Source organism: Cricetulus griseus, chromosome 4, assembly GCF_003668045.3.
Source record: "Cricetulus griseus strain 17A/GY chromosome 4, alternate assembly CriGri-PICRH-1.0, whole genome shotgun sequence".
NCBI classification, from domain to species: Eukaryota; Metazoa; Chordata; class Mammalia; order Rodentia; family Cricetidae; genus Cricetulus; species Cricetulus griseus.
In genome coordinates, this window is record NC_048597.1 from 108,570,874 (window position 1) to 108,598,036 (window position 27,163).

Sequence of the window (27,163 nt, forward strand, 5' to 3'; positions counted from 1 at the left end):
GAACAGGTTGTGTCCCTGGGGAGATGAGGGACTGTGGTGCCCGCATTTTGATGCAGCCAACTGGAATTTGATTACCAACTCAGCACCGAGAGATGTCATGAGGTTTATTGTTCTCTGTTGAACTTGATGTCTCCTGTGAATCCCCATCATCTGGGGTGAGACCTCATTGAAGTTCGTTCCAGGTCTGCCTTCCTCTGCATTTTTATTTAGGAAGCCAGCTCAGGCTCTGTGGTGGTGGGATATTAACAGGGCCTGCTGGGCAATGCTGTGGTAATAACCAGCTTCCTACTTTCAGTCCGGTTTAAATGCTGTCTTAGTTAGGGTTACTATTGCTGTGATGAAACACCATTGCCAAAAAGCTACTCAGGTAGAGAAGGGCTTATTTCACTCACAGTTCCATATAACAGTTCATCAGAAACAGTGAGGATAGGAACTCAAGCAGGACAGGAACCTGGAGGCAGGAGCTGAAGCAGAGGCCTTGGAGGGATGCTGCTTACTGGCTTGCTCCCCGTGGTTTACTCAGTATATTTTCTTATAAAACCCAGGACCACCAGCCCAGAGATGATACCATCTACCATGGTCTGGGCCCTATCCCTTCAATCACTAGTTAAGAAAATGCCCTACAGCTGGATCCCATGGAGGCATGTTCTCAATTGAGGCTCCCTCCTCTCTGATGACTCTACCTGGTGTCACATTGACATAAAAGTAGCCAGTACAAATGCCAAACCCTGGTTTGGGGTTTGTAAGATCCACCATTGAACAGTGCCAGTGAGAGGGTAAGAGCCCAAAGCCCAGTGGGGTAAGGTCACCACCAGAGCCAGTGCTGGGAATTCAGTGCTTAACCAGTAAAAAGCACACAGTATTCCTGCCTGCCACTCAGAACAAGGTCCCAAGAGTTTCACAGGGCACACTGCACACTTGCCACAGATGTAACAACAGCAAACATGGAAAGGCGACCTCAGTAATTTCTTGGGAGATGTCCAGGTCTTCTGTTGGTTCTGGCCAGCACTCCCCAACAGTAGTTCCCCAAATATGTCTGTCACCCCTACCAGGATCTTAGGACTCTAGGGATGGCATTAGGCTGGGCAATCGGAAAGGTCACTGTGTTCCTAAGAGGAGGGCATCTTGACCCAGGGAGAATGTACGAATCGTAACAGGGACAGAAGTCCTCCAAATGTCCCACAAGAGTGACACAGTTTGCTAGGGTTTCTGAAAGACGGTTTCTCAGATGAGACATTGGTGGGAGTAGATAGGGAACCTGAGCCATTCAGGATGCTGCTTATGACAGGGATCAGCATCACACCGATGGCTTTACTGTTTGCATGCATCTTGTGTGGTCCTTGCAGTAGCCCTACGTGAGTGCTCCACAGTCTCCATTTCATAAACAGATTATTCCAGATCATGGAGGCCCGGAGAGGTTCAACCAGCTCCCTGAGGATGCACAGCAGGAGTATCCTCAGAAAGGGAGCCAGGTGTCATTTGATCCTACAACCCAGGCTGCTTCCCTTTGTTGTCTTTTGTCTGTGTCCACTATCCTTGTTTTTCCGTCTGTGAACTTTTCTCCTTCATTTCTGACCTAAAAGACACATAATCAGATTCCCAAAGCAGAGCACATGAAAGGAAGAAAGGAAGGGAGGGAGGGAGGGAAGAAAGAAAGAAAAAAGGAAGGGAGGGAGAGGTGGATGAAGCCCCCAGGTTTCCACCTCTCTGCTCAGCACTGTCTTCGAAGCAGCGTATCCATCCTCTTGCTGTCCCCCTTGGCTGCTCATTATGTGATGGCATAAGATCACCACCAGGGTCCAGCTCTCACTTCAACCATGCAAAGTATTGGAGGCAATTTTGCCATCTTGGATGGACTGTGAGATTTGACGTAAGAGATGTACCTTCCAGAGCCTGGGGACACTGTGTCATCACTTGCCTCAGTGTCTTCTTGATGCTTGAGGCTGTGGCTGCATCCTGGAGGGAGCAGAGAGTTATCGCCAAAATTCCCACCAACCACCACAGAGAAGCAGCTGTCCTTGCCCAGTGGCACTTGCAGGGGAGGCTGAGGGCAACTCAGGGTCACAGCACTGGTTGTTTTGTGTGCTGACCATCCCCCTTCAGAGACTCCGTGATGTCCTGTGTATTTGGGTTTAAACTGGTCCTTGCCTCAGAGGCAAGGATGTGAGGGAAATGCCTTAAAAAGATGACGCTAGACCCCAAATTGCAATTCTGGTAGAGAATGGAGGCATGAAGCCCTCCATCTGCAGGGGGCACTAGAGAGCTGTGGGGTGGAGACACTGGACCTCGAACGCTGCACACATGCACATTCTCTCTTACGCAAGCTGGTTGAAGCTGAGAAATAGTTTCCTCTAGGGCAGTGGTTCTCAACCTTCCTAATGCTATGACCCTTTAATACAGTTCCTCATGTTGTGGTGACCCCCAACCATAAAATTATTTTCGTGGCTACTTCATAACTGCCATTCTGCTACTGTGATGAATCGTAATATAAACATCTAATATGCAAGAGATCTGATATGTGGTCCCTGTTTGGCTGCATTTGATATGCAGTCACGTGCCCCCTCGGTTGAGAAACACTTCTCTAGAGCCCTTTCTCTTGAACACTCTCCTTGGCGGGGTCTTATGGTGCACTACAGAGCCAATTTCTTTGGCTCTTTGGCCCCTGCAGAGGAGGCAAAGGGTACCAGATCCCTAGCCTGTGGAAATGCTGAATGGTGGAAAATGTTTGCATCAGTCTGAAAGCTCAGGCGTGTTGGGGGGAGGCGCAGCCATATTTCCAGAGTGAAGCCCCACATCACAGCTGAGCTAAAGAATGCTGAACAACTTCCTCCTTGTGGAGACTTACATCTGAATATATATTATATATATATATATATATATATATATATATATATGAACTTTTACAGTGCAGGCAGCGGTCAGCTCTCTCTGGGCTGGCTGGCTCTAAGAGCAGTTTGACCTGCAGTTCTTTCTTGGCAGGGAGACAGAATGCTGTGGGAATTGCTGGTCTAGATGTTTTCTTAGTTTGTTCTTAGGCCCTGTTTCCACCACCTCTCCAGACATCTGGCAGGGTTTTGTAAAGCAAATCCAGCTCAAAGTGGCTTAGGTACAAAGGGAATTTAAAGGTTCATATAGGTTCATGGTGGTAAATTCGGCTTCCACAGCACAAATTTGCCTTTCTTGATGTCCTTGCTGGCAGGGTCCTGAGATTTCCTTCACTGAATAAGCCCTACATGGCCCACCAATGTCCTGACTCTCTTTGCCACCCCATGAGTTCTTTGTTCCTGGTCTCAAAGGCAGTCTTGCTTTTGACTCTCTGCAAGAGTCTTATTGGTTTATACAGGTCACATGTCCATCTTTCAATCAATTGTGGCCAAGGAGGACTGATGGTCCACTGAGGCAGTCATGGGTCACAGGCCTGAGAGGCAAGAAACCAGCCAACCTCTGGGCCCCATAGATATGGAGCAGAATAGCTGGCTAGAGTTCTGGGCTCAAACACTGGAAGCCTAGGAACTGTACATTTAATAGTCTAGCCCTGGCCCTAGACTATCTCCTTCCACTGACTGTGGAATGGTTTCTGAGCTCACACTCTCTTGGGGAGTGTTAGTTAGGGTTTTATTGCTGTGAATAGGCACAATAACCACAGCAACTCTTATAAGGGAAAACTTTTCTTTCTTCCTTTTTTTCTTTTTTTTTCTTTTTTTTGGGGGGGGCGGGGGCAAGGTTTCTCTGAACTCACTCTGTAGACCAGGCTGGCCTCAAACTCACAGAGATCTGCCTGCCTCTTCCTCTCGAGTGCTGGGATTAAAGCTCTGTGTGCCACCACTTTCCAGCATAAAGGAAAACAATTAATTGGGACTGGCTTTCAGTTTCAGAGGTTTGCTTCATTATCATCATGACTCCATTATCGTCATGGCAGCCTGCAGGCAGATGTGGTGCTGGAGAAGGAGCTGAGAGTTCTACATCTTGATCTGCAGGCTGCAGAAGGAGACTGCTCTACTAGACCTAGCTGGAGAATATAAGACCTCAAAGCCCACCTCCACAGTGACACACTTCCTCTGACAAGGCCCCATCTACTCCAACAAGGCCACGCCTCCCAGTAGATCCACTCCCTATGGGCCAAGCATTCAAACACATGAGTCTATAGTGGCCATTCCTATTCAAGCCACCACAGAGAGCCAACCTGTGGAGTGTAGAGTGTTCAGGAGAGGCCTGGGTCTCTGCCTACTGAGTGTCAAGGACAAACATCCCTTTAACATACTCAAAATGTCCTCAACCACTCATATGCTTCTTGTGGGTCAACTTGACTTAGCTAGGAATCATGGCCCAAACAGAGAATACCGAGTTTCCCTTCTTGTCACCATGGGCCACCCTGCCCCAAGCACTGGACTATGACAGACCCCTAGACTCATCAGCAGAACCAAAAGAAGGTGCTGAGTGAATGTGACCATGTGTGACCTCTGGCTTGGCCTGAGACTTCCTTGTGTCTAACAGTGCTCTGTGCCTAGAATTCAGCCATAGTCCCCAGGGCATATGCATCTGTGGACAAAGGGAAGGGAACATGCCATGTGACATCTCCCATCTCTCCACAGGGTGCCCTCTCCTCATCTGCATCATCTCCATATCATCCTCTATGGACAGTTATGGGACAAATGACAGGTAAGAGACCCTGTATCCTCTGAACATGCCTTATGATTGGCAAGCCCCAGGTATAGGAGAGCACTGGAAGGTGCCCACAGTCTCAGATGTCCACACTCACCTGGGCACAGGATGGGCATCAGCTGGCTTCCCCAGGCCTGGTCAGAGAGAGCTACAGCAATCCTCTTATGCTCTTAGAACCAGCAATGTGAGCCAGGTACATGCCTTTAATCCTAGTACTCTGTAGACAGAGGCAGGTGGATTTCTGAGTTCCATGCCAACCTGGTCTATAGAGCGAGTTCCAGGGCAGCCAGGACTACACACAGAAACCCTGTCTTGAAAGCAAAAACAAAAACAAACAAACAAACAAGAGAACACCAACAAAAAAAAAAGAACCATAATGTGGGTATTGCAATGTTCCAGTTTCTTTTTCTTTTTGCATTCAATGTGTATGTGTGTATATGTAAATGTGCTTGTATGCACGTGCATATGTGCATGTACACACATGCCATGGCACCCATGTGGAGGTCAGAGAAAAATCTTCAGCAGTCAGGTCCCTCCTTATGCTACATGGGTCCTGGGGTTCTCACTCAGGTCACCAGGAGGCCTGGCAGGAAGTACTTTAACTCCCGACCCTTCTGATGGGAATTTTTTAATCCACGTGCTTCTCCCAGATGCACAGCTCTGGTCACCCGTGAAGAGCATGTTTGTGACCTTCAAGCCTTTCTCAGTTATTCAGCGAGTATACAGCATCCAGCTGAAGGAATATGAGAATACGCAAATGAACACAGTCTGGAATACACAGGTCGAAGGGTCTTGTAGCCCTTGCTTGGCTGAGGCCTGAGCTGCCCTCTTTCCTGCTGTCTCTGTGGGTCCCAATGGTGTCACAAGGAAAAAGCATTAGTGTCCAGGATTGCAAAGATGGCATTCCTAGACTCCACCCCAGCACTGGGAGAATGTGGAACTCTGTGGGGAAGCTGGGCATCTCACCTGAGTTAGGGGCCATGTCTCAGAGAACAGGTGGACTATCACTTCCTAGTCACTATACCCCAGCATGTTAGAGTGACTGCTGGGATGTGCTGGACCTTTTCTTGTGCTAGGGTTCCATGGGAGTGTAGTGACCAGCAGGCATAGGGCAGATGGGCAGCTGGCCAACCAGTTCCCTGAGCACCACTGAAGGTACCTTCCTGGCCAACATCTGACTTGCTCTGCAAAGACCTGAAGCCAGCCCCTGGTGTGGTTTTTTGCTTATTGTGGTAACAAAACAGAAATCTACTCTGGGTTTTGGCTGAACTCCTCAGAGATGGCTGACCCAGGCATCATTTCTGAGAAATCCTCTCCAAGAAAAAGACCCATGAGGTCACCACAGAAGTGACTGGGATGAAGCAGAGGTGTCATAGTAGCATCTAGAGCCCTGCCATTGTGGCGGAGGACCACTGGAGTGGAGGTGCCTATGTGGAGGTGGACAACGGTACCAAAGTAACTCTTTTTCTCTCCACAGTTGCTGGCTGTCACTGGGGAGTGGTGCCATTTGGGCCTTTGTGGGCCCTGCCCTGCTGGTTATTGTGGTGAGTCCCCCTGATTTCATGGGCAGAGCCAGGCAGGCTGGGGGCAGGGGCATGTGGATTGTGCCAGGCTCCCTGAAGATATATCTGAAGATATAGCATCATGTGGTCATTTATCTTTTATACTTGCTCTTCCCACCGTGGGGTGAGTGACTCTGAACCTTGGCTACCCCATAGCCTCAGGAAGGCCCTGAGTTTGGAGCAACCCCAACAAAGCCTCAGAGTACCTCCATTGAGCTCAGGCCCAGAGGCATGCACAGAATCCTCAGAGAGTCCCAGCACCCCAAGGCTGGGGTGCTAGAGGGACTTGTGGGAACCCCATATGTAAGTGAAGACTCATCATGAAGTGAAGACAAGTGACAGCAAAGACAGTCGGGGCATAGAAACATGTATCAGCCACAGCTCTAAGGAGCTCTTTATCTTCCCTGTGGCTGTTCTTTTTGGCAGGTGCCCCAGGGTTAGCAAGCAGCCAGACCCATATAGCATTCTCATAACCAGGGCTACCTCCTTCTGCTGTGTGCTGTGTGTTAAGGCTAATATCTGTAGGGATGTGGGAGTTCACAGAGCAAACTTGGTGTACTCACAGGGGTCAGGACACCACCACCACACCTGCCTAGACTGAGCCATAGCCAGCATTTGGAGATCCTGCCCTCCACCTGCTACCTTCACAGGGTACTGTGTCCTTCATGGGTTCCCTGACCAGTGTTAAGGGATACTCTTTATAGAGACACACTGCCCTTCAGTAGGCTGGTTTGATACCCTGCAAGATAGTGCACGCGCCGGTCGGGGGGGGGCACACCATCCTCATCACATCTCACCAGATAAAGGATAATAAAGGATAGGGTGACCTCTGGGACATCTAGGACCTCATCTGAGGGCCACCCTCTCCCTCCATATACACACACACTTCAAGGAGGCCATAATCCCATCCCTCTCCTCTCCTTTTCCCAACTATGACTCTGTGTGACCATCCCCATTTGGTGGCACTGATTGAGGCAGAACCCTAGTAGTTAATTATAAAGGAAATTGAGGGAGAGACTGAATGGCTGGGCTTATTCTTCTTCTTCATAGAAATTCCTTTGATGCCCTCGTGCTAATGGTCACAACGATGCCTTTCTTGGCTGAGGGTTTACAGAGGGCAGAGAGTGAACTGTCATCATACTATCCTCCGGGGTGGGGAGGGCAGGCACTGTCACTATTCGTGTGGCATCTGCTAAACACATGACCATTGTGGTTCCTGCTGTACTCTGTTTGGTTTTCTGAAGCTTTTCCCATTGGAAACTCTGCTCTGCAGGGTCCATAGGCCCCAGGATCCTGGAATTAATTCTTTCTGTTCTTTGGGGATGCAGTGGGGAGATGGACCATGCTAGCTTTGAGGTTGGGTTCTGGCTGAGGCTTGGATCCATGTTTACAGGTGACTTCCCTGAGGTGGCTCTCAGGGCTTGGCTGGTCTCCCAGGCAAACTTGCATATAGCCTCTTGGGAAAAGGAGCTGGAAGTCATGACCCAGAAGAGGGACTCACAAGGACCAGAGAGGGTCCCATTCAGTGTGGGAATCATCTTCAAAGAGGATCATGAGTTTTAGACTAGGGATGAGGTGGAGCCCAACTCCCTCCAGGCATGTCTCCAAAGAGCTCTGGCCTCCACATAGTTTCCTTCCTATTAGTGGCTCTCATCATAGAGGCCACAACATTCTGCAGTGCTGTGGATCTTCCCATACCACAGCAGTGCTGGGCCCAGGCTTACAGGAGAGGCTCAGCTGCCACTATAAGTTGTTTTAGGGGGACTCATGGAGGCTTGGGCAAGAAGTTGGTGCCCTGTCTCCCTACTGTCTGGGATTTAGCAGGATCCTTCATCATGCCAGCCAAATGTGAACACATTCTCAATAGAGATTCCCACTCCTCCATAGTCCTTCTTGACTCAGGGGCAGTATTGGCATGAAAGCAGCGGGGCAACAGGACTGAGACAGGGAGCACTTGTGTTGAGGTCTGGTGTCTTTTCTTTTTCAAAACACAAACTCTCTGGGTCTTCCGAGCCAGGAAGAACCTCTGTATGCAGATTTTTTTTTTTGTGTGTGTGTGTGTGTGTGTGTGCCTCTAGGCAGAGGCACAAGGGTCTGAGGCCATTGGGCCCAGATCCTTCTCATCCCAGCCTGAGAAACCCAACACCCTTGTCCCGGGCCCGTGAAGCCCTGGGTGTTCCTCCCAGGGGCTGTGCTACCTAAAGTATGCTGCTCCTTTCCCTGAGAGTCAGTCATTCTTAACCTCAGGGATGGAAATCCTCAGCCACACCATGTGATATTCAAGGTGTCCCCTGTCAGCTTCATCTGCAGAGGCTTGGAGGTCATAGCCTCTAAACACTCCCAGGTTGCTCTAGCTGTGGTTAATATTGGGTCATCTGGTGCCTTCCTGTAGAATGGGCATGGTAGTACACAGCCTTTAAGGCAGTGGTTCTCAATCTGTGGGTTTTGACCCCTGCAAGGGGATTGAATGACTCTTTTATAGGGGTCCCTCAGACTGTCATAAAAAACCCAGATATTTACATTACCATTCATAGCAGTAACAAATCTCAGTTATGACGTAGCAATGGAAATAATTTTTATAGTTAGGGGTCACCATAACATGAGGAACTGTATTAAAGGGTCACACATTAGGAAGGTTGAGAACCACTGCTCTCAGGGCTCCATGTAAAAGACAGGGTTGGCCTCTTGTGGCAGACATGACCACGCCCACTCTGAGGTCAGCTTTTGGGCCACGGCTGGCCCCACCCCTGCTGATTTACAATGTCTGCAGCTGTTCAGATTGCACTGCTGAGGCAATCTGCAGCAGACACTGCAGCCTTCAGAGCCCAAAGTATTTACTACCCAGCCCTTGGCAGAAAAAGGTGGCTCATCTCCAGTGTTAGGCATGCTGTGACCAGTCCTGCTGACTGCTGGGCCTCAGGCTGGGTGCTGGAATAGAGGTGGGATGACACTTTGTGCCCCCTCCACCTCCGAAGATGGATGGTTTGTGCCCTCTTGAGCCATGCCCTCCTTCACCCAGTAGTTCTCTGCCTTACTTCCAAATGAAGGAAGCAAGTTTTGGATGTCAAGCGTGGCCTGACCCCATTTGTGTAAAAGCTCTCCATGGGCACTTATTCTCATGCAAGTGGGAAATGGATGAGAAAATGTGGGGCGGATTCTCCTGAACGGTGGCTCCCTGGGGAGCAATGTGGGCCTACTGCCCCATGCTTAGGCTTTATACACATCTAAAAAAACACCCCGCAAGACTAGCACACTTTTAAAGATTTATTTTTATTATTTTTTAATTTTGTGGATGTGTGTTATCTTCGTGTGGGTTCATGCACATGAATGCAGGTGCAGTGCCCATGGAGGCTAGAAGCGTTGGATTCCCTGGAGCTGTAGTTACAATCAATTATGAGGCACCCAGTGTAGATGCTGGGAACCAACCTCAGGTCCTTTGCAAAAGCAGTACATTCCCTTAACTGCAGAACCCCCTGTCAAGCCCAGTCTTTTGAGACAGGGTTTCTCTGTGTAGCTCTGGCAGTCCTGAGACTCACTCTGTGGACCAGGCTGTCCTTGAACTCAGATATCCACCTGCCTCTGCCTCCCAAGTGCTGGGATTAAGAGGGTGCACCATCATCACTCAGCTGGCTTGTAAGCTTTTTAAGTAAAGCCATTTTAGAAGTAGGATATGTGTGTCAGAATGTGTAGCTTTACTTGTGCTAGCGAGGGCTAGGCTACAGGTGCAGGAGGTTGTGGGCAGTAGCTAGCCACATAGACCTTGAACTAAAGAAAAAAGCAGAACAGAGCCCCCGGCATCAGGACCCACCATCCAACTTAATGATGCTAAATGTAGCCCTGTCCAATGGACCTGCAGTCCCCCAGGGCTTCATCTGCTCAAGATCTTGCAAGAAAGTACCATAGACGAGGGTACTTATTCTCTTATTGTCACAGGAAATTATTCTCTTATTGTCACAGAAGCTAGCTATCTGAAATCAAAGGCTCAGCAGGTCAGCTCCTCTGCTTTTCTCTCTCCTTGGCCATTTGCCTGTGGGAGGCCATAGCTCTGTTTGACCACAACCCATACAAATGACCTCAGTTTAATACATCACCTCTCTGAATGCTCCACCTCAAAATGCAGTGATAGTTTGTGGTTCTGTTGTAAAAACTTGGTCACAAGGGAATGCAGGTCAGCCCAAAGAGCATGGACACTATCCCCCACCCCACCAAGAAGGGAGACTTCGGGAAGAGAATGGATCCTGCAACCTGTGCTCCATGGTGGTTTGGTCTGTTCCTGCCCCAACAAAGAAAGGGGGACAATGCCTCTAGGTATGAGAAAGAGAAGAGATTCTAGTACTCAAAATCTTTGTCTTCCCTGAGAAACCAAGTATAGACACATGAATAGGTAGATGCAGATGCAGAGCTATACGCACATAGATCCACTAATCCACAAGGCTACAGGCTCATAGATCCTCAGAGCTACAGGTCCAGATAGATAGATAGATAGATAGATAGATAGATAGATAGATAGATAGATAGATAGGCAGAGCTACAGAATAGAGCCACAGATATAGACACAGAGCCACAGGCCCATAGATTCATAGCTACAGACACGGAATTACTGTCACATAGATCCACAGATATATAGAGCTATGGGCATGTAGATCCATGGCCACACAGAATTACAGCCACATAGACACATTATAGACAGGGCTATAGGAACACAGATCTGCAGCTATACAGAGCTATAGGCTTGCAAATCCAGAGCCACATGCAAGGCATGTAGAGTTTCCAGGCAGACACAGACACGAGGATTCTGACACATGACCTACCACAAGGGGCACTATACATTGTGTATGTGTGTGCAGATGTGGATAGCTTCGCCCTGTAAAACACTGGTGTACATCCCATTTTTTTTTTTTACAAGCTCCTAGATGACCCTGAGTTGACAGAGCTGCAGAGGCCACCATGATCTTTTCCTGGGTCATCTCAGCCTATGCTCGGCTCTATGTTTGATTGCATAGTGTGCAGTTCTACTCTTCTATTCTAAAATGCAGCTTGGAATTGTTTCTTTGATGTTTACCCTCAGTGGTTTGTCCCTATCCTGATGGGTCACAAAAATTGCTGCAAATGCCTGACAGTCACATCACACAGCTTCTCAACCAAATCAGGCCTTCCCAGTTCTGCGAGATCGTGGGCCAGAGTGAGCAGAATGGAGCTCAAAATCATAGACATGTAGATAAGCACTACCGATATGGCGGACCAGGTCCAAGGCTTCCAGATGACACCAGACACACCTAGGCTGTGTGGAGGGCAGAAACCAAACCTGGAAAAACATATAAAAAGAGAAATGGTGATGAGAGGAGACAGAGCAATATGAGCAATATGAGTAGCTTTGCTGGTGCCGGGACACTGTGGTTCTTGAGTAGTTCAGTCCAAAGTCCTGAAGCTATCGCTGGTCACATTTTCATGTTTGTGAGACACTCTATCATGAGTTGATTGCTCTGTTGGAAGCCTGTTTTAAGAAGCCTGGGAATATGGGGCTATATCTCTGGTCTTTGGTTTCAGGAGATCTGGGATGGAATCACCATTTACACCGTCTGGAGAAGGTGCTGTGACTGTGAGCTCATGTGGCCTGCTTACAATGATGTAGCCTCTCAGCTCCCATGAGGAGCTGGCTAGTGTGACCTCTGACCTCACACTAGGTATCAGAATCTCTCCCACAGGCAGCATCCCACTGGCCCTTCCCCAGGCCCATCATCATTCCTGAGTCACTAGAACCTAGCCCAGTTAAATACTTTCATGACCCTCCACCAAGGATGCTGTTGATGTGTTCACTGAAAATGAGTTTCAAGTAATTTTCCTTTTAATTTATAATTGATCCAAATTAAAAAGTAGTTAGGCAAGTTGATTTTTAAATTTGTAATAGACAGGGTTGAGAAAAAATTTTAGGAATATATGACAAATTCTGAATATATGAACAATCTTTGCCCACATCTACTCCTCCATTCCCCAGCATCAACTGTCTCCAGGGAGCAGGCTTGGTACTAGCTTCCCCATCATCATGAATATTTTGCAGACTGGACACCTCCATCGGCATCTTCACCCCAGTAGTGTCTCTTCAGGGGACACAGGACCTTGGGGCTTCAGGCAGGAAAAGGGGCCATGCCTGTGTCATAGGTATGACCTATACAGCACCCGTGGTCCACATCTGCAGTCCACCAGTGCATAACCAATTTGCTTCCAATCATCAACCACCAGCCTCTGCATGTGTGTAAGGTAGCCAACCTATAAATTCTCAAAGTGAAAGGGGCAGGCTGGCAGCATGCCAATGGGAAAGGGACTAACTCTACCCATGAAATCAGGGGACAGCAAGAAGAATTTTGTTGTTAGAAACCCAGCACTCTGGAAATGAACCAAAGGTATACAAATGGAAAAACATTTACTATGTTTTTCCCCAAGAATTATTGAATCTCAGGAGGGCCGGAAGGGTCTATGATTTTGTGAGCTGGGGCTGTTCCCTCTCCACTCCCTCAGTGACACAGTGGATAAGGGGCACACGGACTGGGACACCGTGACCGAAGACAGAAGGACACTCTCAGGTGTCAATAGCCATAGTGGTCTGAGGTGACACTCCTGCCCCTTGAATCCATCACCACACATAGCTTGCTCTGACTTCTGTCACAGTCCAAGTTGGAATATAACTAAGTCTAAAAGCCTGTGGTCCACCACTCCCACTACCTCTTCTTGTTCCTGTCAAATGTGGTTTTCTGGCCACTGTCATCAGTTGTAGGAAGGCTGGAGGACAGCTGAATTACTGGACACTGCGTGACACTGTGCTAGCTGGTTATGCATTAACCTCGCTCATCTTCGCCGACCTTGGGAGACTCTGTTGTTACCCAGGGCAACAAGGCACCAAGGGAAAGTGACGGTTAAGCTTTTGTTCATGTCTGATGGTAGCATAAGCAAGAGTCTAGACAGGACAGGCAAGGTACCCACAGTGCCTCATTTTCCCAGCATAGCACAGACCCAGAATTGTCTCAGCTGAAAACCTTTAACAAAAGGCTCTGGATGACTGATGGGAGCCGGGAGGAAGCAGAGGGAGACTGCTGCAGTGGAAAATTACCAACTGGAATCAGAGAAGGGGAAGCATCTCAAGTCCCCCCAAATCAGGCATTCTCTGCAGAGGGGTCCCAGAATGGCCTGCTGGGATTCAGCTACTGATGATGTGGACATGTTACCGAAAGGCTGAGGTTGGAGGTCTTGACGGCAGGCCTCTCCAGCATTGCCAGGTCTAGCTGCGCACAAGACTGGACAGGCCAGCAGCCTCTCTGGGAAGCCTGGTGGTGAAGCCTCTGTCAGTTCTAAGGTCACGAGCCTGGAGCTGGCTTCCTGATGAAGATTTTAACACTTAAGGGAATGGGCTCTGGCCACAGCATAGCTCTCACAACCCACTGGGGGCCCCTCAAGCTGACAGAGATTGGGAGTCATCCCCCTGCTAGTCCCACCTTGCCTCTTAATATTTAGGATTCAGGAGCGCTGCTAGCCAAGGGAGGAACTGAGCTAGAGCTTAAGACTCCTGAGTGCTGGCCCAGCATGGGAGACCCCCAGCATGTCCCCATTTCCCTACCCTGGAGCAGTAGCAAATATAACATGCCCTACTGCTATGGCTTCCAAACATCACACCGGTATATGGGTGATGAGAGACAGCTGCCATATGTGGACTGGACAAATGAAGCGTCTCCTCTTTCCGTGGTTAGTTTGCAGCGGTCAATCTTTTGCTCTGTGGGAAGCAGAGATTTCCAGGACCCACAGAGGTGTCCAGGGTCAGACAGAGTGAGCAAGCATGAGATGAGCTTTCGACTGGCTCATTTGACCCCAAAGATCACACTCATTCTTCCTGCCACGATACTTGTGGGGTAGGTTTATGTAGCCTCTGTCCTGCTTAAAGCCCGGAGACCTGCCTTGAATTTGTCCCAGCTGTGTTCCCTGCTGGCTGAGGAGTGGCTACTGTGGGGCATGTTCCTGTGTCCTGTGGCTGGACCACGGCCCCTCACTGCCCCCTCTCTCTCCTCCTCAGGTCAACATTGTTATTCTGGTAGCTGTGACAAGGGTCATTTCTCATGTCAGCACCGACAACTACAAGATACATGGGGACCCCAGTGCCTTCAAGTAAGTGACCCCAAGTGTCTGCGTCCCCTTGCACTGCCCATTGGTACTACTAGAGGCTTCAGGAGGGACAATGTTGCATCCCAGGAGTAGCACCTGAGTCTTCATCTGGCTCTGCATTCTCAAGGCCTACATAGCCAGATTTAGTTGGTTTGGGTCCTTATTCCTACTTACTGCTGGTGATGCAAGATGAGCAGCCATATGTAGATGCCCTCTGGGGACTTCTCTAGCCAGAATAAGAGACAGCTGGAGGAAGTGGAAACGAAGACTCCAGAGATGGAAATCTGACTTCTGGTTCCTGCAGCAATGGGCCCCACTGCCCTTCACTTCCTTTGCAGTGTTTCCTTTCGGGCCCCTTTTTGGGATGTGGTGCAAGGGAGCATCTTAGAAAGCAGTGTTCCATGCACACTGAGCTGCCACTAAAGGAGAAGGGGTGTTTGGAAGTACCCCCAGCCATGGGACCAATATGCCAATTGAGGTTGCCCGGGTCCATTTGCCAATGGCAAATGTCAGAAAAAAAACTACAGCAACTGGATGTGGCCGAAGGAGATGTAGTGACCATGAAGTTCTGAGCCTATAAAATACCCCATACATTGGAGATACAGTCTTCTGGGCTCAGTTCCCATTTTGTGCCTCTCCTCTGAATGGGTTTCATGCCCAAATCCATACCCCCTCCTAGAGGCAAAACAGCAGTGGCCAGTGTCCTCTTTGAGAGAGTGTCTTGCTTCCTGTAAGTGGAGGGGGTGGGGAGAGGACCATGGTGACAGTGGCCAGGCCTTGTGCCCGATGTGGGTGGGAATAGCTATGGGAATCACGGACCCAAGACTCATAGTCCTCCTTGACCATAGGGAACTGTCAGCACCCTGAGGCCTAAGAATCATGGCTGAGGGCCCCCTCACAGGTGATTTGGGAGCTCCTGTAGAAACTGCTGGGATGCCAGCTTGCTGGCATCCTGTAAGTGACTTTAAAAACAGTGTATTGAGCAAAAAGCTATGAACAGGCAACAGCAAATCAATGAGATAATTATTCTAAACCCCATAAATTAACTCGACATGTGGAGGCAACTCTCTTGGGCTTTTTCAGGCCCTGGAACCTTCTAGGCTGTGCCTGGATGAGAAAGTAAATTTCCTTTTCCATCTGAGGGGCAGGAGAGCCTGGTTCTGTCCCAGGCCCACTGTGGCCTGACCAGGAGGGGTGCTGTTCTTCCTTACTCCATCCCCAGCCCTAAGGCCTTCGGTGATCAGAGTTGCCAATCTGTCAGCTGTAGTGATATCTTGTTTATATTCTACCAAACAAAGCTTGCCTGAAGATCAGAGGGCAGAGCTAGCCACTAGTTAACCATAGAGGTCTGGAGGTCTGTAGAGACGGACAGGAAGTGATATGGCTGGGCAGAGAGAGGGAGTAATAAGGCAGGAGGAAACAGGAGCTCAGTCTGTTTTCATTTGGGAAGTTGGTGAGGTAAGGTGTGGCTGTGGCTTGCTCCTTTGTCTCTCCAATCTTTCAGCATGTACCCCTATATCTGACTCCAGGCTTTTATTATTAAGACCTATTAGAACCCGTGCTACAGTCTCCAGCTCTCATACCCACCCAGCCCAGGCTTTTGCTCCTATCTTAGCCTGGCACCTTCAGTACCAAGGATGTCACTGTGCCCAGAACATTTGTACTCCTACCACTCCCTTCTACCTACCATCTCTCTCAGAACCCAGCCAGGAGTTGCCTTCAACTCTACCCCTTTCTGCCAAAGCACTGCCAAGTTTTGGCCCTATCTGGGCTCTGTGGGGCTTCAGAGATAAGTGTACCCTGGGATGGCAGGTTGGTGCCTGCAGATCTACAGTGCAAAGCACTGCCCACCATGCCCTCAAATGTCTACAGACAACCCAGTTTCATTCTTACAGCAGACGTGGCACCCTAAGGTCCTCCTGGCCTGGTCTGCCTACCCACTGCTAACATGAATGACACCATCTCTGTTCCAGGTTGACAGCCAAGGCTGTTGCTGTGTTGCTGCCCATCCTGGGAACCTCATGGGTGTTTGGGGTACTTGCCGTCAGTGACCGGGCCCTGGTCTTCCAATACATGTTTGCTGTACTCAACTCCTTACAGGTAAGAAGAGACTGCAGGCCAGCAGGCTGGTAACATGGTGGGCTCCCCATCATCCCAAAGCCCCATTAAGGCAGAATCTGGTGTTCTCTGCTTGGAAGTTGGGGTGGTGATCAGGGCCTTCACCCCTCCCTGAATTGAGTCCCTTCCCTGGGACTTCAGGTCTTAGGCTCCAGGTCACAGCAAGCCCCCCACAGTGAGCTTCAGGCTTGAATGATGGAGGGACCTTGTGTCAATGTGTGGCTCTGACGCTGTCTCTCCCCTTTCTTTCCAGGGCCTCTTCATCTTCCTCTTTCACTGTCTCTTAAACTCAGAGGTACGTCCATCCATCCCACCCCCTGACAGCCCCAAGTAGCTTTTCACTTCCATAAGGGCACAGAGAGAAGGGCAGTGTCATCTAGAGTACTGCAGCCTTGTCAGGCTCTGCTGAGGAACCACTGACTCTGATGTTCATACTTGTACCAACTTTGATGCCCTGCTCTCACATTGGGTGCTTGGGGCTCACGTCACAGCAAGTCTCTAGAGGCTGTTGGCAATACCCTGTGAGAATTTGCTGTGTCAACCTCTGGAGTTCCCTCTAAGGCTCCTTCTTCTGCCTTTGAAGGTGAGAGCGGCCTTCAAGCATAAGACCAAGGTCTGGTCCCTCACGAGCAGCTCAGCCCGTACCACAAACACCAAACCCTTCAGTTCCGATATCGTGAGTACAATGTGACATGTCTTCCTGAGTCCTTTCCCTGGCTTCACTAAACCTGTCCCAAATGCCTTCGTCCTCCCCCTCACCATGCTCAGGGCCCTTGTTAGTGCAGCTGTTACCTGGACCAGCAGTCCTGGACATTGACCTGGCTGCAAGCCTGCTTTGCAGGAGGGTATAGCCTCTACTTGATGGAGTATGCATGCTGCTGCAAGCTATTGTTGAAATACAGAGCTCCTCCCACAGCTCCCTCTTCTCCAGGACCTGGGAGAGTCTAGCCTGTGATGTAGTCCACTTATCTGCCATCTGTCCCTTGCTCTAGTGCAGTGGTTCTCAACCTTCCTAATGCCACTACCATTTAATGCAGCTCCTCGTGTTGTGGTTACCCCCCCATCATAAAATTATTTTCGTTGCTGCTTTGTAATGATAATTTTGCTACTGTTATGAATCATAATGTAAATATCAAATATGTGGGATATCTGATAGGCAACCCCAAAAGGGGTCAAGACCTAAGGTTGAGAACCACTGCTCTAGTGTTTCCTTCCTGGATGGCACTAGGTTAAAGTGTCTCCGACTCATGGTCAAACTCCCACCTCAGCCATTTGCCTGATGTTGCCATTGTCTGTCCCCTTAAACCGAGAGCAAAGATGACCATTAGCAGTTAGGCAGTGGTGGCACACACCTTTAATTCCAGCACTCAGGAGGCAGAGGCAGGCAGATCTCTGTGAGTTTGAGGCCAGCCTGGTCTACAAAGCTACACAGAGAAACCCTGTCTCAAAAAAAAAATTAAGAAAGATGACCCTTATCTTTGTCTAGTAGCCCCCTCCCCTATGGCAAGTTCCTGGTGCATGGCATGTTCCATGAGTTCACCTGACTGACTAGTGATAAGCAAAGAAGCTGGTCTTGGTGGGATGGGAACCTGCATGGGGTGTCCTGGTCTAGACTCTTTGGGTGTTCAGAGCCAGTGTCTCAGAAGTGGGACCCCAGATCTCACATGACCCCAGGCCCAAAGCTTTTTGTATTCACATGGACTGAGTTCTACCTCTTGAAATTGTCTTCATACTTCTCATTGTGTCTTGTAGGTAAATGGCACCCGGCCAGGCACAGCATCTACAAAGTTAAGCCCATGGGACAAGAGCAGCCACTCTGCCCACCGTGTGGACCTATCGGCTGTATGATCAGGATGGCTGCCACTCAAAACATGTGCCTCCCCTGAAGAAGAGAAAAAATGCACACCCTGCCTCCATCATGGGTCCCTCTCCTTGCTGCCTCGACCTGGGATCACAGCCCCGACCTATGCCTGTGCAGAGTGTCCTGCCTAGCACTGCAAGTTGACTCAGGGTGGTGTGGCCAGCCATGATATGGCCCTTCTTCCCTGATGTGGTAGGCACTTCTATCCTCTGTGGACACCAGAGTGCAATGTGTCCCATGGTGACACTGAGTGTGAACCTCCCTTGTTACCATGCTCACAGAGCAGCATACCAGCAAGACTGTAGTAAATGAGATGTAAGGGTGCAGCTACAAGAGGGCATGGCCTCAGCCTTGATGGAGACTCAGAGTCCTGAGGGGCACTTAAGGTCCTCTGTGTCTCCAGAGGGTCAACAGAGGTAGCAATGATGCCAGCATCAATTGGAATGGCCATCTTCATATAAGGGGACACTAATTGGGCCACCTCCCACCCTAGCTGTACAACAGTTCTGGGGTCTCTGCCTTTGCCTGTCTGGAGTCACCCACTATCCTGTGTATGGAGCCTTGTGAAGACAGCCTAACGGAGCCACTGCATAGGAAATGACTCAGTCTGTTCCTTGCAATCTGTGCCTCGCTGGACCTTCAGAGTCAGCCTTTGAATGCCTTTTTCAAACATGAACCTCTCTACTGTCCATTGCCTCCTCCAGGGCTGACATCCCACTCTGGGTATCTGCCTACATCTGCATCTCCTGGTGTTCTGGGGGTCTGGCTACCCCTATGTTACTTGTTACTTAGACATGCCACCTCTGTATAAGAGCCAATGAGGCTCCAGACAGCTCAGACATTGGATGTCCTTTATGTCACACACCAGACCAACCACACTGCAGAGACTGATTTTTTCCATTAGTGACCACACCAAGTCCCTACTGCTAGGTAGAGTGACCACTGGAGGCTTTTGGGTTGGTGTGAGTGGACAAAATCAGACTCGGCCCTGGGAAGTGCAGTTCTTGTGACAACTGCTTGTCACCAAGATCCTCCTGTGGGTGGGGATCTTGGAGAATTTTGGAACAGGCTGTGAAGGACCAACTTGTGTGACAGGAACCTAAATGTCTGTGACATGCACGTCCCAGATAGCCAGTCTGGCCCCAATACTGGAAAACCCTTTCTTCCCATGACATCCCTGAGCCCCTACCCCCACTCTCTCTTGGCTTTAGAATATGTTCCCACTCAGTTCTATGGATCTTTTTGGCTTAATTTGTTTTCTTTTCTCCACTGTAATGAAGTGGAGCCAGGACCTGGCATAGCCAGGCAAGCACTCCACACTGAGCCACACCCCAGCCCTTAAGTGACAGTCCCCATGCAGGCATCTCTTCCAGAAGCCATAAGGCCATAGGACCAGACTTTGTTCTGTCCAAGCCAGGACTTAAAACTATCAGCCAAATGGGGCCCTATGACTCACCCTCCTCAACCCCTTTGGCCATCACAGGCTGAGGCCATGCCAAGCTCTGTGTTTGGTGACAAGTCCTGTCTATAGAATGTGTGTGGTCACTGCTCAGCATCTCACTACTCCTCAAACCAGACACCAGTGACCCAGGGTCTGACCTGCCTTGCTGAGCTCCCAGTAGTGAGAACACTGTAACACCCCCCCCCCCCCGCCATGCATGCTGGACTCCCACTGAGGCAAGGTAGGCCAGGACTGTCTTTATTCCCAGTGGGATTCTCAGTTTCTGGCTTTTTGTAACATTCGCTCTTATGTAGCTGATATATCAAGAGAAGTCAAGAGCAAACCCTGTCTCGGCTTCCCGTTTCCAATGAGTGAAAACATGTGGTTTATTTATAGGCTACCTACTTTGGCTTCTGCAATCATTTATTATCTGTGTGTAATTTGGCCCCACATAAATTAGGAAGAATGGTGTGTGTGAGTATTTTACAGCAGAGGGAAGATGATGAGTTGCTGCTATAGTGAAGACATGTTGCGATTTTGATGAAATAAACTCTTAATGTCCTTAACTAGAGTGCTGGGTTTCACAATTGTGCTTAGTGACACTCAAACAGGATGCTGTCACAAAAGCCTCAGTGCCTACTGTATACTAGTATATTCCAGCCCAGGGGTCTATGCCCCAGGGGTGGGTGTGAGCACCTCAGGGCAAACAGCAGGCTTGGGGAGGGGCCAACAGAGGGAACTGTCTGGCTTAGATCCTCCTAGGCTGTTTGCTGCAATAGACAGTCCTTCCAAATGCATTTTTTCTCATTGGCTGAAGCATAGTGCTTCTTTATTCTGCTAAAATTAGCTCTTGGTGGCAGAGTGAGGTTTGGGCTAATGCTTGAGAGTTCGGTTGATGTACAGTCAGCAGATGTTTGATTTCACCAGCCTCACTTACAGTTGGTCCAGCCTACTGAACTATAGTCAGTCATTGGTCACTTACAGTCATAGTAAGAGACTAATAGCAATAGTAATGATCAAACTACGGCAATGTTAGGAGAGGTGTGACTCCAATATTTCTCTTAATTTGCACTATGTTTGTGTTTTCTTCCAGGGTGGGGGGGGTTGTGAGGTGACACATGCCTATGAGACCGGATGAAGCATGGTGATAACCTGGGCATCATAGCATAGCACTAGCTTCCTAGAGAAGCATTTTTGAACCAATCACTGTTGATCTCATGACCAAGGCTGCTGAGTGATTGGCAGGTGAAAGCGTATATGGCATGCGTGTGACAGACCAACAAGCAGAGACATATGCAGTATGCCCTACACTGATGTCATACACTGATGAATCTATCATGGAAGTGGTGGGGCCTGTGCTACACAGACGAGCAGGAAGCACACAGGGTGTGGATACATCCCGCTAATAGGCAGGGGGCATATATGGCATGGACACACCAGACAGAAGGAAGGTCTGAATTTCAGGCAGGTGGAGCAGGACCCTGAGATTTTATGGTACCCTCAGAAGGACAAGCAGTTTTTAAAAAAATCAATTATTTATTTATGGGATTTATTTTTGTTTCACATTTTTAGCCTGTGGTAGACCACAGGTAGCAGAAACTGTAAAAGACAAAACTCAATAAGGTAAGACTTGCTGCAATGTTACTGTAGCTGAATGGCTAGTTCTTAAATCAATTAAGGAAGCAAAACTGTGCCTTATTCCACCTTCCCTGATTTCTTCTTGGCTATCCCACTGCTGGGATTCTATTCTTCATGCTAATTAGAGTTTATATTTGATATAATCACTTTGCACTTTCTGAAGGAAGTGCTGAGTACCGGTTCCCCCATCCGCTTGTCTGAGATAGAGTTGACTTTGCTCATAGGATGATTTTGCTAGAATTTTATAATTCAACACTGGTGTGTTTTCTTCTTTCAGTTGCTCGAATATTACTCTCCCCCATCTTCCTGAGCAGAATTAGTAGGCAGTACCCTGTAATGCTATTCTTGATGCTTTGTGGATTATCTGGGCTCCCTGCCTTCTGACCTAAGGAAGAGTTTACTTGAAGTGTACACAATTTTAATGATGTGTCTTGGTTGTTGGTTGACTTTCTGTGTGTGTGTGTGTGTGTGTGTGTGTGTGTGTGTGTGTGTGTGTGTTGCTCCATGTGGGCTTCCTGCCTCTATGATTGGTATGTTGGGAAGCTCTCAATCACTACCATTTACCTTACTCATTTTAGTTGGAAACATTGTATTATTTAAGCATCTTTATGTACATGGGTCTTTAGCCTGCATCTGTGTCTGTGCACCATGTTGTGCAGTGGCCAAGGAGGCCAGAAGAGGGCATCAGTCTCCTGGAGATAGTGTTAGAGATGGTTGAGAGCCACCATGTGGATGCTGGAGACTCGACCCCAGTCCTCTGCAAGAGCAGAAAGTGCTCTTTAGCACTGAACCATTTCTCTAGCTCCTATTTTTGTTTTTAAAATTACATTAAGAGAGACAGAGACACCGAAGCAGCCCATGCTGGAGCTCATTTTGCTGGTGTTGGTTTTCTCCTTCCACCATGAAGGTTCTGCAGATCAACCCAGGTTGTCAGGATTGGCATCAAGTACCTTTACCAACTGAGCCACTCACTGGCCCAGTCATTATTTTTATACATGTGCACACACACGAGTACACACATGCACATTGCAGTCTCTTCCCAGGTTCACACAGCTTCCTCTCTCATAGCTGTCCCCCAGGCTCCCCCCCCCTACCTGTGCTCTTAGAACACCTTCTCTTCTCTGGTGTTTCTGTTTGGGAAGTTTCTCAGTCTGTTTATAAACCACCCACTCCTTCCCTGGTGGCCTGGAGGCCTCTGCATTGCTATGGAAGGGCTTTAAGTGAAGGCATTTCATCCTGATAGTCACTTTTATGTCTTCCTATTGACCTCTCCCATCTGTCCTGCATGCTTTGTTCCTTTTCCATGATGGCACTTAAGATATTAACCACAGAGACTTTATTTATTTGGTTTTTAAGCCAGAGTTTCCCTTGTGTAGCCCTGGCTATCCTGGAACTCACTCTGTAGATCAGGCTGACCTCCAACTCAGAGATCTGGCTGCCTCTGTTTCCTGAGTGCTGGGATTAAAGGCATGCACCACCACTCCAGGCTCCATCTCTGTCATTTCACCCTCAGTCCCTAAGTTACAAGGGTGGCTGTCTCTATTTCCTAGGGAAACTGTGTTATCAATTCCAGAGCCCACAGGTGGGGTACAGAGAAGTTTCTAGCTACAGCTAGTAGGTGAGATGGCTGATCAAGACCCAGGTCCCTGACTAGGGCACAGCTGCTCTTGGATGCACTGTGGAGCCCCTCTGGGGCCACTGCTTGAAGAGAACAGGGCCCCTGGTGGGTCACTGGAGGGGCCCCAGGATAGAACTATGGCAGGAAGGACTGCACCACACATCATCTCTGGCTTGGAGCTGAGGCAGGGTTCCAGGGAATGCCACCTGTGGCCCTTGTGAGCGCTCCCTCACTCCCTTAGGAAGGCTGCACTTAGAGGAGATTTAATCAGGAAGAAAGGATGGGCCTAATGGAGTCTGTCCAGGGAACCAGGATCCTGGCATCTCCTGCCTCCAGCTCAGCAGTTCTGTAATTGACTCCCACGGCCACGTCTGCATCCTTTGGGTTTGCAGATGTGAGCTCAGCTAGGCTGCATGCGGCCTCCTGCTCTGTGCCTGCTTTTGTAGCTCTCTGGCTTCCTTGTGTTCATTCTAAGGGAATGGCCATCCTCCTCTCTTGCTGTGTGCTGTGGATGGACATTGGCCAGGTTCCTTTCACCTGGACTGTGGGCTGGTACACATTACATCATTCCTCTCCTCTGGCCATGCTGGGAGAATGTCTTTGTCTCTCTCAGGGTACATCTCCGCATGTAAGCCATGGCTACTGTGACCCAGTGTGAAGCTGGTACCCAAGATGGAATGGGGTTAGAGCAGTCAGACTAGAGTCAGGTGGGATGGTGGCCTTCCTGCCACAGGCTGATGGGATGTTGACAGAGAGACTAGAGCTCCAGCAGCCATGGTAGAACTTCAGAGAAGTCAAACACAGAGGGTACCCTGGAGACAGGACAGAGCAGGCCCTTCCCCCGCAGTGGTAAACACAAGGCCAGCCCTGTACTGTGCTCTCCACTTAGGTTTGTTAGGTAAGCAAACTTTTGTCGTGTCTCAGCTCCTATGGCATGCAGTTCTCAGCCACTCCCAGCTGGCCCACTCTCACCTGTCTGACTCACCTGTCACTAGAAGAGTGATTTCTGGCCATACATGGGCTGACTGCCAGGAGCAGCTCCCTGCAGCTGGGGTTCAGCTGTAATCCTCAGTGTGCAGCAGACCCACAGTCCCCCGTGGGCCTCTGTTTCTGTCTCATTGTGTCACAAGCACATAGCCTTCCATGGCCATTCCCTAAGCATTCGGTGTACCCCGGGTACCATGTGTGCATCCCTTCATTGTGCAGTGTGCCCTTAGTCCCCTGTGGTCGCCACTTTGTACCAGTAGCAGATAATCATCTCTGTAGGGCATGCCATGGTGTAGAGCCCCAACTCTTTGGCCACAGGTCTTCAAGTACCCCTGCCTCTGGAACTACTGGGTGTGTTGTCCACCTACCCAGGGCGTCCATCCAGCCCTTGCCAGCTGGGTTGTACATATAGGAGCCTCTAGGGAACAAGGATTTCTCCATCTCTCTTCAGCCTCAAGGGAGAGCTAGCAAGTCACCTGCTGTCACCTGACTGCCCCAGGAGCTTCCTCTCGGGGAACACCTGTCTGAGAGAGGCAGTTGGACAACAATAGGTGATGGCAGAATGTGCCGGCATGCATTGGCAGTTTGCCTGTGCTCTTCCTCACCTGCCTGGCAGTGTGCTGAGTTGAGATGGTGTCACCCGTTTTCTCTAAAATTTAGTGACAAAGTGGCATGGCAGTGTCCCTGGAGACACTTCTGGCTTCCTGCTGAGCTGTGGTCTGTCTGTGTCTTCCCAACCATTTCTGGCTCCATTCCCGCAGGTTCCCAACAGGGCCTCATGGTGGCTAAGGGAGGCTCCAGAGGGTATGAAACAATCTAAAGACTGGGAGGAACAGGAACATAGCTTTGAACACCCAGGGTCTCTCTGTGACCTCATCACGAACTTAAGGCCCTATTTCTCTTCAGTCTCTCACCTACCTGACTCAAAGTTCTCAGTTCAAATGTCACTTCCTAGGGACATCTTCCCCGGACCTCTGTGCCACATCTTCAGAGCCTGCCGTGCTCTTCCTTCGTAATGTCTTCTGGCTTAACTTTTACCTTGATGGGAAAGTCTCAGGTCTCCTTCCAAAGTCCCCATAGATGGGAGACACCCCAGGGTCCAGGGTGCTCTGTCCTGCAGGATTTCCACCTACAGCAACACAGACAGAGCCTGGACACAGTACAAACTTAGAAACATGTGCTGAGTGACACATGGCACCGCTCCACCCAGGTCCTTGCTGGGCTCCTGGGGTGAGTTACACACACCATGAGATACAGCAAATGAGCTGTAACAACACATAATTACCCTCCGAGGGGCCTGTGTCCCCTTTCCTCCTAACTACATTTGTGCATTATGGGCCTGTAATTAAAACGATGGTGAGTGTCACCACACAGACCATGCACAGGAGGCAAGCAATAGAGACTGCGCTGGAGGGGGCGCTCCTAATGCTGGGAACGGCAATGTAGCTCTGAGACATGCACTTTGTTCTAGAAAACTGAAATTGACTTTGATGTCTTTTGAGAGCTTTAATGCATTTTTAATTCACACAGAGCCCCCCCTTCTCATCTCTCCATGCTCCTCAGAGAGAGAGCATTGTGGATAGGTGACATGCTGGGAGGAGAGCAGAGGGACAGTTTGGGCAGAGTCATCATAAGGATGGTCTAGCCCCCAAGCCTGTCCCACAGAGCATGGCCATGGGGTGTCTAGAATCTGTATACACAGAATGGGGTACCAGAACCTGGGCAGCTGTGTTTGCAGCCAGAGAGCCCCAAACCCAGGCTGTGTTGTGGCCACAGGCCACTTGTCCGCTAGGACTGGGTCCTGGTCCCTGGGTCCAAAGTTGCAGACTGGGACTCTGGATAGTTAAGATAACAGGATCCCATCTGTTCATTTACACCCACTTTAAAGACAAGGAAATTAGTTGGCTAGCTACACATCTAGGAAGCTAAGGACTCCGGATCCATTTGCATCGTGCCAGACACACGAGTCAAAACCACCAAAGTGGCCAGGCTGTGGTGGCACACGCCTTTGATCCCAGCACTCGGGAGGCAGACTCGGGAGGCAGACACAGGTGAATCTCTGTGAGTTCGAGGCCAGTCTGGCCTACAAAGCTACACAGAGAAACCCTGCCTCCAAAAACCAAAAACCAAAAAACCAAAACCAAAAGAAAAGAAAGCCAACCGCCCCCCCCCCCGAAAAAAACCCACCAAAGTGAACCACCTTCCTACAAACCTGGGTCTAATGCCCTATGTATGTCACATGGTACAGGAAAGGGCTTGGATCAGGCATCTACATACTGAAGTGCCTGGCACACAACAGCCTCCATTCCTATCCTCCCCTCGGGGACCTAGACTACCTATGGTCCACAGTCTCTCTAGTGTCAGTGTGGTGAGTGCTGGGAGATAACACAGCTGCATCACTTTACCAGAAAAGATGCAAAGATGGACAGTCAGGAGCATCATCACTCCCAGGGTTCACCAACAGCATCCTGAGGGTCCGTTAATAATGCAGGAAGCAGGTGTTTTCTCTCACAGTGCCAGCCAAGTTGAAGCTTCCAGAGGCTTCCTGGGACTCGTGCTCTCTCACATCTGGACTCAGCAGTTACACACCCCAGTTGTGCTGCACTTCCAGGAAGAGTAGGGGTGCTGGGGCAAGCCTGGGTGGCAGAATGCAACAGAGAAATTTATGGAGTCGTCAACCAGGACTGTCTGCAAAAGCACTTCTTTTTAAATCTAGAACTAAAGGCTTCGGTGCACAGCATTTATTGAACCACTGACACTGTGTATTATACAAGCCCACCAACCACAGGCTATGTGGAACCCATGCACGCTCACTCTGGCAACAGGTGGGCTTCCTGAATGTATTATGTTGAGGTGTAAGTGGCTTCTATGTGTTGTCCATATCTCTTGTACCAGAATATGTCACCATCTCAAGTCCCTTGCATATGTCATTGTGTCTGTGCTTATCTGGGGTGCCTGCTTCTTACCCTGTGTGTCACATGGTTGAGCTCAGGGCTGATATGGGTGGGTTTTGTGTATTTCCTGTATGTGGTCTGTGTGTGTGTGTGTGTGTGTGTGTGTGTGTGTGTGTGTGTTGGTTTGGGGGGTCCCTGTGTCTGCTTTGGTATGTTCTTACTGTCACATGCAGG

General features: G+C 49.4%; 1 protein-coding gene across 2 annotated transcripts in view; it reads left to right on the forward strand.

Moving 5' to 3' along the window:
* Window positions 1–20,363, forward strand: part of Adgrd1 (adhesion G protein-coupled receptor D1) — a 111,886-nt gene extending 91,523 nt beyond the window's left edge. For both annotated transcript variants that reach the window (XM_027413840.2, XM_027413841.2), the window contains 7 exons: window positions 4,593–4,659; window positions 6,140–6,206; window positions 14,284–14,375; window positions 16,346–16,472; window positions 16,744–16,785; window positions 17,074–17,166; window positions 18,243–20,363. In XM_027413840.2, coding sequence (XP_027269641.1) covers window positions 4,593–4,659; window positions 6,140–6,206; window positions 14,284–14,375; window positions 16,346–16,472; window positions 16,744–16,785; window positions 17,074–17,166; window positions 18,243–18,338 — 584 coding nt within the window. In that variant the 3' untranslated portion in view covers window positions 18,339–20,363. The remainder of the gene's footprint in view (window positions 1–4,592; window positions 4,660–6,139; window positions 6,207–14,283; window positions 14,376–16,345; window positions 16,473–16,743; window positions 16,786–17,073; window positions 17,167–18,242) is intronic.
* Window positions 20,364–27,163: the final 6,800 nt, after the last annotated feature.